At 32.4% G+C, this 14208-nt stretch overlaps 1 protein-coding gene across 2 annotated transcripts; it reads right to left on the bottom strand.

Moving 5' to 3' along the window:
* Positions 1-511: 511 nt before the first annotated feature.
* Positions 512-13470, bottom strand: NaPi-III (Na[+]-dependent inorganic phosphate cotransporter type III). 2 transcript variants are annotated; one of them, XM_088238592.1, is made up of 9 exons: positions 12940-13470; positions 11311-11553; positions 9758-9940; positions 9334-9477; positions 8023-9031; positions 6981-7166; positions 4348-4500; positions 1740-1856; positions 512-806 (listed from the first exon to the last, which is right to left on the bottom strand). In XM_088238592.1, exons 1-8 carry the CDS (start codon positions 13130-13132, stop codon positions 1766-1768), a joined length of 2202 nt encoding a protein of 733 aa, XP_088094718.1. In that variant the 5' UTR covers positions 13133-13470; the 3' UTR covers positions 512-806; positions 1740-1765. The 2 variants fall into 2 exon arrangements, 1 of the variants encoding a protein (XP_088094718.1); XR_015824555.1 differs by having other exon boundaries at positions 533-806; positions 6977-7166.
* Between the last annotated feature and the right edge of the window lie 738 nt (positions 13471-14208).

Here is a 14208-nt window from a genome sequence, read left to right as displayed (position 1 = left end):
TAAATAAACACAAAATAATATGATGGATAGTGTGGATTTGGATGATACATGTGAAATGGGCAATTATTTGCCAAATTCTTTGTCGATTTGTTTATTTGGGAATTCTAGTAATAATGAAAAGTAGGTGTTTATTGGTAGCTGTAATTTAGACGTGATACCAACAATAAAACAAAAATGGACACTAATTTTTAATATTACGTCAATTGAATAAATAAAAACCATTAATATTTAGGGAGTCATTAAGACAGATATGGCTGCTAATTGATCGATGCATTTTTGTAAGCAGTCAACAGTTTCTAAACATTTTTTTAGTTGGCTTTAAAAATTTGAGATTAATTTCAACTATATGTGATATTAACATGATGGTAATGAAAGATAAAAAAATATTAAAATTAATTAAAAGTGTAGTGATTCATAATAAATTCATCTCAGCATAGGACAAAAGTTCTATGGAGTTGGAACACAGCAATTTTTTTAAATAATAAAAATATAAATAAAAAAAATAAGTACATTTTTGCTTGTTGTAAGTTGATTTTTTGTAACAAGATCCGTTGTTACGTCTCTATAATCTTATAGTGCGGAGAAAATATTAAGCAATAAGTTTGAACCTTTCTATCTTACAACCTCCTAGTGGTTCCTGTGTTCTTCACCAAACTCCCGGCACTCTGTTTCAAAATTCAATCTTCAATTTTTCGGTCCGTAGTACGAAAAAAAAAAGAGTTTTTGTTTACAACCGATCTGAAGTTTCAACAGCTCCGTGGAATCTATTCTGCGGGATTTTTCTAGTTTCTACTCTGGTGGCGCTTCTGCAATATTAAATAAAGCTTAAAAATTTGTTTGAGAAGGGAATAAGTCTGATCTGTCATTGGCTGGTTCAAGTGGCCACTTAACACACTGTGTAACATTCACTATTCTATCTAAGTTTGAACTTGCATGTTTTTGCAATTCTTCCATGTGTTGACTGGGAATAAAACAACTGGAACCTATATTGATGTGGGTGAGATTCATATGTCTGAATTATCATTCTGGTCAAAAAAAAGAAGTGTGACAAAGAGTTAAGTATTTTCAAACGTTGTCTAATAGGTGATATAATTCAGCAATATGCACCCCTCCACTATGAAATATGGATGTTCAAACATAGACAGAATGGTGAATTTTACACTGCCTAAAGTGATTACTAAATAGGGAAATATCACAACTAAGAATACCGATAAAAATATATGTAATGGATTTAGAATAATTCATTGTATTTTCAAAACCAATATGGATATTGTGGAGAAATGTTTTCATGGAAAACTTTAAAAAAGAAAATATAAAAAAACATGTTTGGCATTGATAATTGTGACGTCAAGATTCGTGACGATGTTCTATAAAAATTTTAATGGAAAGGAATATTGTTGAAAATTAACATCAATCGTGACGTATTAGGGGCGTGGCCAATGCAATGACCAATAGTGCGGGAATTCAAAATTACAAATTTTAAAATATTTTTTATGCTGTATTTTATAGACGCTTTTTACTTAAAAAATGTTTTTAAAAAAGTGATATTTCCCTATTCCAAATTAACTTCTCAATTATTCATTCAAAATAATACGATTATGCACTGTAACAATTTGAATAATGCTTGAAATGTACAAAAAATCTGTCAAAAGAGATCGCAAATCTCCTGCCATGTAAAATTCCTATAATTACAGAACTCCTCTTAATTAGGTATTATCAAAATAGTTGAGTCAACTTACATTGAATTGTGTAGAGTTGTTCACTTCTAGATTACAATAACTTTCAAAAAATACATTACAAAGCCGGAAAGTAGTCCAGCTATAGGTACGGTAACCACCCACGCGAAGATTATGTTCCTGGAAAAAATTAAACGCGTTAGTTAACAAATCATAGATAATGCACATTGCGCATGCATACATCTATATATAAACAATCAATCTAATACAATAGAATATAGTTCTTCAACCTGGATTCCATGGAACCGTCGAGTTCTATAAATGTTTTGAAAGGTTCCTCCACGCTAATGAGACAGACTCTCAGAGTAATAACGCATTATCGCTTATATACACAAAAATTGATCTAAGATTATCAATCACAAAGTTTTGATTTAAGTTATGTAAATTGTAAGTATTTTGTAGCCAAATCGATATTAATTTGCATTGTAATTACTATTTAATATAATAAATTTATTTCCTCAAAAGGTAGGTTTTATATATTTTTTATTGCAGGTTTATTCCAATTTATATTTATTTCTATTATTCTCCTTTTATTATTATGATAATGAAATTTCCACATTATTTATGAACAAAGCCAAGCACAGCTACAAAAGCGTCAGTTACAAGTCTGTTGTCAAACCAAACAATAATGGCCGCCAGCAAAGTAAAGTTGTCGATAACCAAAAATTTTCAAAGCCTTTGTTCTATGCCATGGAGCGAAATGGCATATCTATAAGCGAGCAGCGCGTTATTACTCTGAGGACAGACTCATCATTATTATACCTTTGTCTACACCTCAGTGCCCTAGTTCTTGTATGTTCAATAGGAATAGGCCATTTTGAGCAATGAGTTGTTATGAATGCCAATATGTTATTACACGTCCATGTAGCTAAAGAATCATAATTTTTTCCATTATTAAATAGTATTTTCAGAATTTTTCGGGTGCCAATCTCCACTTACTGATTTTACTTTAAAAACAAAAAAATATCTCTTGTAATTTGCAAAATGGTCTATTGAACATAAAAGAGCTAGGGCAGCAACCTTGCAAAACGCATTGTATTGATACATAAAATACAGCACATCTCAATCCTCTGTTACATGATGGTAAGGTGATCAGTATTACGCTTCAGGGGGGCGATTACAATCGGAAGATGAAGCCATACCTTCACTATTACGGTTTAGTTGAAGATAAATTCTCCAGAGCAATTACAAAGATACACCATCGACCCTGTATATTTGAGTTTTGAAGCAAGTACGTCGATAGGTGTCTAGGGCACCCGCCCTCCACAATACACATATCTATGCACTGGAAGTGACAAAAATACTTTTGAAGCGAGCACTTTTTTGCTTTGCCATTTATTTGCAAAGCATTTTACGGTGGCTACTTTTTATCGCAGAAGCCAATTTAAAATTTGAAAGAGAAATAAGTCATTTATAATTTGACATTGAGCGCAGAGTAAAATTTGACAGTTCAGACAGTACCATCTACCTGTTGAGATTTAAAAGTTGGAGGCAGTTACAGCGCATGCAGATCATTTGATGTTTGATTGATATTTGACAATCATAATGCACATGCCCCGTAATGTTGCCACTATGTAAAAGAAATATTCATCATCATCATCATCATTCCCTTTCCACACATAATGGTGCATAGGGCACCGCATTGTTACACCAATCGAAGCGTATCTTGATCATTTCTGTTACACGAAGGCAAGATGATCAGTCTTACGCCTTAAGTACCCGTCCAGGGACTATGAAATATTCTAGTGTAAAAACACCGTTTAAAATAAATATTTCATATCAACAATGTCAGGAATCGAACCCGAGATCTCTTGCATGGTAGGCAAACGAGCTGAACATTACACCACGAGGCCGAAATATTACCATTTATTTTTTTTCATTTTCCTGGAAACACGTATCAACAAACATCTTCTTCTTCAGCCTTATTCTCTCTACTGCCGGATAAAGGCCTCTTTCAAATGTTTCCATTCCTTCCTATCACCCGCTTTCATCATCCATGTTTTACCGGCAGTAGAGGCGATGTCGTCGACCCATCTTTTCCGTGGCCTTCCAACACTTCTTTTGTTTGCCCATGGTCTCCATTTCATTATTCCGGGTGACCACCTGCTATCATTATGCCTCGCCATACGTAGAAACAAAGATTTATTTCATTTAACCTTATTCAAATTAAGATGCATTTATTTTCCAAACTGTAATTGTTGTCTATGTGTGGTACTGTCTCTGGCGCTGATTACCTTCATATTATACAAATGAATAAATTATGAAACATTGCCTGCCACTCCAAGAATACTTTTTTTATATTTTAAGTCATTTTCTCCTGTATGCAAAAGTTATGAGTTGTGATTTTTAAATTTATGTTTGTTGATGAATTTATTTTTAATATTTTGTTAGTAGACACGATATTAAAAAAAAGTTTCGTTTTTAATATTTTGTTAAAGGCATAAGCCGTTGAAAAATAAATAAAATAAACATGTCGGCAGATCCGGCTTCGTAAAAAGAGATAGAAAAGTTAAGCTTACTGTTTTGACCCATACCAATAAAGATGGCGTTTGTTATCACCCCCCAAATGTTTTATTACAATATTTATTAAAGATTCACCGTTTTTCAATACCTGAATATCTTCCAGTCGACTCCTTCAGACTTTCCTTTGGCATAACCCACAAAGACGACCGATCCAACCTTGCAGTGCGTCGTGGAGATGGGAAGGCCGATCTTCGATGCTATCAGGACAGTTAATGCAGCTCCAATTTCTATTGTAAAACCACTGAAAGAAACATTTTTGACAGTATGAAAACTCGCACAAATGTTTAATTATGTTTTTTTAATTTGAGCAATTTTGAAAATATTATTTTTAACATGAAGAAACAAAAATTTGAAATGAACAGTGTTGAGAAAGTCTCTTGTACATGGAATCAATTCAGTTTATTATTTTTAGGATTAATTATTTCTTACGTTTGACTGTTACTCGGTCATTGTTGAAAGACCATTAAGGGGTAGGGAGGCCAAAAAGAATCTAATTGGTTTGCCCAATAGAGGGACAGGTATGTCTCAAAACCGGTAAATATTAAAAAGTCTTGACACATTCTGCACTTACATCAAATGTCTGTTTTTTTCCATTTTCTCGCGTTACTTAAACTCATTTTCATGAGCACCAAAAGTAAAAAAAATGGTAAAGGTTATTTGGTTTTTTCCAAATGAAGAGAACAAGAGGACACAATTTTTAAAAATTAGAACAAATTAGTCAATAATGTATTCCTTCATAATTTTATAACTAGTTAGTCAATAATCTATTCTTCATTATTTTAAAACATATTAGTAAATAATTAATAGCATCTTCACAGTACACTGCGCAAATATTGCAAGCAGCTTTATTTATTTTTAAACTTTTTGTACATAATGTATATTTTACATTGGCGGATTTATTGCCAATAGGCAATTTCCTCCAACCAACTGATAAAATACTAGTTTTATTTATATAATTCAAGTAACAAAACACATTCAATAGAAAATTTAAAAAATAACTGTATTTGTATATAAATTACCTTAAATCAATGCTTTTATTTAATGGGGAAAAGGAATAAAGAGGAAAAGAGGAGAGATCAAGGAAGAGAAAGGAGATGTTTCTTCAGACGTGATTTGACAGAAATACTGTAGTAAAATCTTTGATAGTTGATGGGAGATGATTCCACAGTCGAGCCGCATTGACACTATATGAGTAATAGAAGAAAGAGCTTTATTCCCTCGATTGAACGCGAACAGAAAGAAGTGTCCAAAATGCTACCATTCGTCTAATTGACATTCCATTTTGAAGGCTTGTTATCAAATAAAAGCAACATAACATCTTGTAGAACAGAAAATTTTCTTTCAATTGACGTATACCATCTTTACCTTTTGTAAAAACTTTTTAGGCTCATTTTTAAATTTGGAAGGAAACGGATAAAACTTATGTCAACACACAATATTTAATTAGAGCAAAATAAAATTATCATCTTAGTTAGCAGTGAACAAATCCCTTTTTTTTTCGTTTTAAAAAGAGAAATATGTAGTAGAGTTCTTACTATTTGCTCAAATATTTAAATTTTCGGACCGTTTCCTAAAAGTCATAAATAACTTGTGCTGGAAAAATGGAAATTGAGTTGTGGTAGAGTGGGATTTGAACATTGTAAGATGATACATAATATTTGTTCAAATAATTCAAAGAAAAACAACGGAAAAGTGTACAAAGATGAAAGCAAGAATTTAAAACCAGTAAAAAAAAAACTCTTAATAGACTGTGGTAAATAATTCCTTTGCGCACGGTGATGTAACATCGTGTTACCAAAAAGACGGAATATTCTAAAGTTGAGACATTTGAAAAAAAAAACATTGAGACATACTATTTAATAATTCCTTTTCCGTAATTTATGCGAATAAACATTTAATTTAGCACTGTTATAGCAAAATAAATTCACAATCATAAATACGGCGCTCATGTTACACGCGTGCGTCCTCCATCACTGTCATCAACTGACTGAAGACTGAATCTGTTTTACACAATACCCGCCATAGAACAGCGTCTCTGTCTTCCTTGTTATGAGTTCTATCTTTGTGCTCTCTCTTTTACAGATGTGTTGGTGAATTAGCGGACATTCATTCTTCGCGTAGCAAGGGTATTTTTTTTTTGTATTAACATCCAGCATAGTTGTACAAATTTTACTTTCCAAATCCGGTGTGAAAATGTACATTTGAAGATCACAAAGAATACGAGTTCATCATTTAAAAAAATAAGAGATATATCTAAAGTCTTGTGTCCTATGTCCACTAGTGTGACATCACGCGGCCACACAAAAGTTAAAGAAAGTTGAAAATTGTTTTAAAGAAGAAAAAAAGTAGTTCATATTAAAACTAACTATAAAAATAAAAAAAAAGGTTTGAAATAATTTTTTTTTAAAACAATATTATTTATTGATAGAAACAGTGTAAAATAATAGTTAAAAAAATTAAACCTATTATTTTTTTTGAAAATATAGAGCAAGATTACATTTTATTCAATTTACAGAATTTCTAATTAAAATTACTGGTAAATACTGATTACCATACCTATGTATTCTAGATATGTATAGGTGAGTGTATTTCGAAGTTAGTTTGTAAATAATTACAATTAATATATGCTATTTTTATAAATATATCAATAATTTCAATGGTTCTTTAAAATCCAAATGCCAAAAATAATAAGCCAGCTACAACTATTCTCTACATACATACGTGGATGGTGTAATCTCCGTTAGATCCTCTCCAACTGTTTGTATAACCCGCTGGCCCCACAACCACAGGCCGATAGAGATGCCAACCCCTCCGTACAACAAGATAAGAATGGGCGTCTCCGACTTCTGCTGCGAAGAGCCCTCCACGTATAACAGCCATAGGCCAACCACAGGACCAATTGCGTTGCTGCACCAAAAATAAATTAAGGTTTTAAAAATACGCTGTTTAATAAAAATGCATTCTTATGATTTACATAAATATTTGAATTTTGAGGCCATTTTCAATGTGTTGTAATTAACAGAGCTCTAGTCTAACAGAGAACAATGAGGATCCATCCAGCAGATATTAGAAAAAGACTCACAGCAGCCAACAAAACATACTTTTCACGTAGTATCCACAGAAAAACAAAAATTATCACATTTAAAACAATCATACAAACTGTATTGGCATATGGGTGTGAGGCGTTAACACTGACAGTGAAGATGGCTGAGATGCTGGTAACCTTTGAATGGAAAGTATTGCGAAGAATCTGCGGAGCAATGAGAGAATGTAATCGGTGGCGCATTTGGTCAAACAATGAACTATACAATACAATACTGGGCCCTAAGCATCTCGACACATATGAAACTGCTTAGATTAAGATGGGCCGGACATGTACAGAGAATGCCTGATTCACATTTCCCTAAAAGACTAATGAGCAACACCCGGTGTAAGGAGATTAGCTGCTTTAATCTCCTTTTAATTTAAATTTACATAACCTGGTGTACCGTTGGTACCGCTCTATGAACCATTGAGTGTGGATAAAGAAATTATGATGTACTTAATGGCTTTTATGAATTAACAAATTCATAAGTTGATTGAGTTAGTGATATTAAATTATATACTCAAATTTGCAATTTTTGTTGGTTTGAAAGTACTCTCATAAAGGCATAAGTTGTCAAAAAATGTAATAAAATGTTGACTAAAAATTTTTGTTTGATCTCATGGTAAAAAATAACCTGCACATTGCACACTGTTTAGTAATGATAGGTTAGAAACATACCTGACATCATTCCCTCCGTGAGCGAAGCTACCAAATGACGCTGTCAAAACTTGCAAGAATGAGAACAGATGACCGACGCCACTTTTCATCTCTTCCTCAGCTCCATGGATCCCAATTCTCTGTCTTGAGTCCTGGCCGTCTCTCCGCCTGTTCTGCAGTTTGTTAGTGGCCAGTATGAGAGGAGCCGCACTTGAGTTGGGTGTAAGGGTTGGATTCATCACAACTAAGTTTGCTCCACTGTCCACGCTTTGTAATTTCACTATTGATTTTGTTATGGCTTTAACACTTCCAGTTGACATTCTGCGATTGTCCAGCCCGAAGAACACTGGGGTTTTATTTAATTTAGACTGCTGTTGGTTGCGTTCGTCGATTTGAAAACCCACCCTGCCTTCCGGACTGTTTTCATAATCATTATTACTTTTTGTTGTTTCGTTATTATTCTTCGGAGGGCTAAACAATTGTTTTAATTTATTGGGAGCGTCGGTTTTCCAATTACTATCTTGAATCCCATCGGAGAAGTTTTTGAGATAGCTGCTACGGTTGGAATCGTAGCTGTGTGCTATCTCCGTGGATTGGTTCGAATCAGCATTTTTGGAGAAACTCATTGTGTCGTCTATGTATTTGAGGCTTGTCACCGTCAAGTCAACATTGTTAAGGGAGTTGATGTTGGAATCTAGGATGTCTCTTCTTATTGGAGCGGCTTGAGGGCTTAGACTGGATGAAAGAATGCTATTACAATCTTCTACTGATGCGAGCATGGCTTTTTTTTTCGTATTGATGGCTATCGATGGAGACTTATTGTCGTTTACAAATCGGACTTTCGTGTTGTCTATGACGGTGTTTTCTTCCGATGTATCGCTGCTGGGATTGTTTGTCTCATTCTCCGTCCCTTCCGATACGGTTGCGAGAGAGGGATGCATATCAATTGGATGTGACTGAGGTCGGTCTCTATTACTGTCGTTAGTATTGTAATTGGAATCGTGGAGCGGAGAGTTGGTTGGACTTATATCTATGAAAAAAGAATGATGTCAAATATTGAAAACAAGTTTTTATATACAATAATTAAAACTATTCGTAAACTGGTAGAAATTTAAAGTCAAAGTAAGTAGACATGGCAGCTTATATTTACAATTAATCGACCTATTATGAGATTATCATAAAAATTTTAACAGAGTATAACACTACTAAAATAGTGAGTAAAAAGTTTATAGTAAAATCAGGTATTAGAATGCTGTTTTAGTTGCAGTTTCAATAGTTTTATAATGCTGGCTTTAAGCCTTGATAAATTAATGTTAAGTTTCTTCGGATTACCTTCAGAGCCCATGGTGAAGTTAGCCTTGGTCTTCTTGGAGCCTCTGGGGACCAATAACAGCCAGGAGAGCAGCATGGCAAAAAGACCGGTTCCAACACCGGTCAGTAAGGCTCCCCATAGTGGAATACGGTCCATGTACAGTACTAAAATTATTCAAACAAGAAACAAAATTAACCTAAAGTTTTCATTTTGTAAAAAGGCAAAATCTCATTTAAAACCGGAAGACTAAAATTGCCTCCACTTTTTATTTGAAGTCCTCGTTACATTTGATACTTTTCAATGTGTTTTCACTTTGGAGTAGTAAGATTATTAATTTGTAAATGAACATATGGGTAATAAACAAAATTGTTTTCATTAATAAAATAAGTTTTTTCACATGAATTTTATTCTCCTATATTGGCCACATTAGTAAAATTGTCTTACGTTTAGGGCCATTGTGCACGATGCTGAAGATGTTGATGAGGATGGTAAATCCGTAGAAGAGAGGAAGAGCTTTGTAGCCGTTGTTGAGGGGTTCTTCCGTGTGCAGGACGCAGCGTCTGATGATGAAGTATATTATTACGGAGATCAGACCACTCATCAGTGGAGATATAAACCAAGAGGCAACTAGAAGAAAAATTGAGCAATATCACCATTTAATTATGTTTAAGGACATTTTATGATTATCTGTAGTGAATAAGATAGAGAGAAAGTTTTTTTTTTCTGTTGTTAAAAAAAAAAATGTTTTTAATACTTATTATGTTTGACTGTATGTTTTCTGAATAAAATAAAATAAAGTAAAATAAAAATGAAAATAAAATAAAATAAAATAAAATAAAATAAAATAAAATGAAATGAAATGAAATGAAATGAAATGAAATGAAATGAAATAAAATGAAATGAAATGAAATGAAGTGAAATGAAATGAAATGAAATGAAATGAAATGAAATGAAATGAAATGAAATGAAATGAAATGAAATGAAATGAAATGAAATGAAATAAAATAAAATAAAATAAAATAAAATAAAAAATAAAAAAATAAAAATAATAAAATTAAAAAAAATAGTAACTGAATGCATTAAATAATCAAATTAATCAATTTCATGCATCATTGATTTCTGTTTTTCCATAGATATTAGGAGATGGGCGTTTCGGTTATTATTAGCTTCAGATAAAAGTTAGTATCTTCAAAATTCAAGGGGGTGGCCACAGATTTTCCAAAACATACTGGGCACTAGTCTGTCCTCCAATTGTATTAATCAAATGCATTTGAATAAATCGTCTCTAGTCCTGGTCCCGATTACAATGGGAAGTTAACAGAGTTATCTTCGACTGTATATAAAGAAAAATCGATATTTGTGTACGAAAATGAGTATATTTGCATGAACATTCAAAGTATCTTCATCGGTAACCTACAATTGAGCATGTTTAAAAGAAAAAAATGTATGCATATTCTGCTTTCATACAGAAAAATTCATTGTACTTTGTAGATGAAATTAAAGATAAATGTTAACTTCCCACTGTCCGAATCGGGGCCCTGAGTTTTATCCCTGGGAGGTCAACATGAAATTTATAATGTAAGAAATCAAACACTGATTTGAGTCTACTGATCAATTTATTTTATTTTTCCAAATATAAAACAAAAATTTCGTGACAATTGTTTCGCTTTGTTAGGGCATTTTCAAACGAATGTGAAGTATAGATTAGAATCAGTGTTTGATTTCTTATATTATAAGTTTAAATATGGAGTTCTACAAAATAAACACCACATCAATCAATCAATCAATCAACATGAAATGTTTATAAGGTGCTTTTACACCGCGGAATTTCACTGTCCTTAGTTTGGCACCTAAAGCGCAAGGCTACCTTACATTACTGTAACACATGCTCGAGACACACTACATGCACTTTTCCAATGCAGTCCCCTTCGCGCCATCAGGTGTGGATTAGGGTTTGGTGATCATGATAATGATGATGCGAACTATAGTAAAGTTACCAATGGTTCCCAATTTGCTCCAGTGCAGGCCCGAAGTGCCCTTGGCCACCAGACTGAAGCCTACGGTGGCGCCGACGATACTGTGTGTGCCGGAGATCGGAAGCTTCAGGAAAGTGGCGATGAACATCCAGGCTGCCGAAGCGATGAGGGAGGAGAGACAGCCCAACATGAGCTCCATCTCCTGCCCCGAGTACACCATCACATCTAGGATCCCCTTCCTCATCGTGTCTGACACCTTGTAGCCTGAGATAGATGAAATATAAATAGATCTTCTTGAAAGGACTGATCCATGTTTGTATAGTTTTAACCTCAACTTTGATTTTTTTTCTTGTTCAACTTGATTAGATTTAAACAAACTAATTAAAATAATATTAAAAATATTATATTAAGTCGATTCGGTACGAAACAACATACAGCATTTACAAAATACACCAGAACCTCTTTTTACACGGTGCAAAAATTTAATTAAAAAAATTGTACATTGATATGATTTTTAAACTTTTTGATTTTGAATTGTGTTATTTATATTAATATATAACAACAGAGATGAAGAACATTTTATAGAAGGGAATATAGAAATCTAGGCACATACAGGGTTTATAATCAATCATTGGCTGATTTGTGTGGCTACTTTACACGCAGTGTAATATTCCTTCATTTCTTCCATCTGTTTTCCAATTCAGTCAGATGAATCTTACCAGCATCAATAAAGGTTCGCTTCAACTACATATATTAATATTTTCATTTTGACTGATTGAAGGCACAACCGAACATTTAGAAAAATACATTATTTTTAACAATTACAAAATCAGATTGTTAAAAATTTTCCTAATAAATAAATAATAGCCGTGAATTATTAAAATTTTATGTTGGATATTTTCACATTTTGCTTGCATATTTCAGCCTTTTTATGTAGCAAATAATCCAGGCTCTAGTTATAAGAATGGGATAGTCATTTGCAAAAATGTATGGGAATTAAAGTGAGCGCTATAAAAATGTTAAATCTCATAATAAATTAGAACAAATATTCGATATCTTTAATACAAATTCTGTTCGTGAATTAAAACGAATTCTCACTCATTATTTTTTAGAAAAATAATGAATTTATTTTAAATCATATTATTAAATTTAGCTTTGTTTCCTGGAATACGTGATTTTTTATTTAACATGTTAGACATAATTTGAAATTGTACATTGGAGGATTTATTGCCAAATGGCAACTTCTTCCAACCAACTGATGATGATTTTACTAAATAGAGGTATTATTATTTAGTAATTTAACTTTTTTTATTTTTGTTTTATTGCTCAAAAAACTTTTATTTTTTAAGTACTAATGTTGTATTAACTTTTTTATTATTATCTAGTTATTCTCAACTTTACTGTGTTATATTTATATTTAGTACGTAAGATTTTCTCATGGTTATTGCTATCTTTATTTAGAAATGTTATGTTTCTTTTTAACTGTTTGTATTATATGTTTACTAAATTGTTTAGTTTGAATTATTCTATAATTTCATACTATGTACTACATGATTATTGTGCACTGCTGTGATTATTTCTGTAAATTATTATTTTTTTGTAAAAGGTTCTTTGAACCGTTGATGTGTGAATAAATAAATAACAACTTACCCATTAGTATAGCTCCGGCGATCTCGAAGACTGTGGCGATGTAACATGCTTGTCGAACAGTCAAGACTTTTGCTCCCACACTCGTACCGAACGAGTTAGCCACATCGTTCGCCCCGATACCGAAAGCCAAAATAAAAGCGAAAATAAATCCTACGATAACTATCCATAAAACGCTTTCCGAATATGGCTCCATACTGAATAAATTAAGTACTTATTACTTAAGAATCTAACATAACAGCAATTGGGAATGAGAATTCAGTGTATTTCTATTCATCGTTCAGAATTAATGCGGTGGGCTTCTAAGCTTAACTTAATATAGGTGTTTTGATATATGTTTACAGAGAAAAAATGTTGAAATAATTCGGGAGTAAACTAATCTCAATTGTAATCTTTCTAGGTGATGTTCTCGTGGTGATTACTCTTTGGTCGACAATGAATTATTCGACTTTCTACACGATGGTCAGATGATGTATCGGCTCTCGAAGATGTTCAGATGATGGTGAGGGAAAAATTGAAAAGACTGCGACATCTAGAAAGAAATCAAATAAATATATTAATAATTTTAATGAATCAAAATTTATTTACTAGTAATTCAAATAGATCAAGTCTAAGAAGGAATCGTGTGCTAGAAATACCACATTGTAAAACGAGGCTAGCACAGAGACATGCATATTTTATAGGCCCAATTTTTTTTAAAATTTTACTAATAATATTTCGTTAATCCCAAACTTTCAAAATTTTCCTCCTTTTAAAAAACAGGCACTGTCCTGGATTCAAACTAAAGATATTAACTCTTTTTTCTATGATATATTTTGTTGCCCTTTAATAATAAGGAATATTTTTATGTTTTCTTTCTTTTTATTTTCTTTTTTAATTACTAAAAAATAAAAAAGTACCTCCTAATCTTTTACAGAATATTTTCTTTTCTTATATTATACCTGTCTTTTCATTATAGGAGCAAAAATTCATACACATTTCTTGTATACCCCACGAACAGGCCATGCCTTTGTGGGATTTTTTGTTTACTATTCTTACTATTAATAGGTATTTTATTGCTACGTAATTATTCATTTTTGAATACTCTGTTTTACCTCTTATGTATGTAAAAAAAAAATAATAATAATAAAAATGAATAAAAAAATTATATCCCATAAATTTGAGAGAAAAAAATATTGGCAATGTATCCTTTCTTCTTCTTCTAGTGCCTTGCCGGGTCCCCCCAACGTTGGCGATCACTACAGCGAAAGCATATGTATCTGTCCTGTGCTA

This window comes from Micrasema longulum, unplaced genomic scaffold, assembly GCF_059751315.1.
Source record: "Micrasema longulum isolate JH-2025_06_02 unplaced genomic scaffold, ASM5975131v1 h1tg001924l, whole genome shotgun sequence".
Taxonomy (NCBI): Eukaryota; Metazoa; Arthropoda; class Insecta; order Trichoptera; family Brachycentridae; genus Micrasema; species Micrasema longulum.
The sequence above is the reverse complement of the archived record's forward strand: the minus strand, read 5'-3'. Positions and strand labels throughout refer to the sequence as shown.

Coding starts and splice junctions, on each gene's coding strand:
- NaPi-III (XM_088238592.1), bottom strand. CDS start 13,132: ATGGAGCCATATTCGGAAAGCGTTTTATGGATAGTTATCGTAGGATTT. Junction 9,941..11,310: donor GAGCAAATTGGGAACCATTG/GTAACTTTACTA, acceptor TTTTTCTTCTAG/TTGCCTCTTGGTTTATATCT. Junction 1,857..4,347: donor GTCGACTGGAAGATATTCAG/GTATTGAAAAAC, acceptor AATTTTTTCCAG/GAACATAATCTTCGCGTGGG.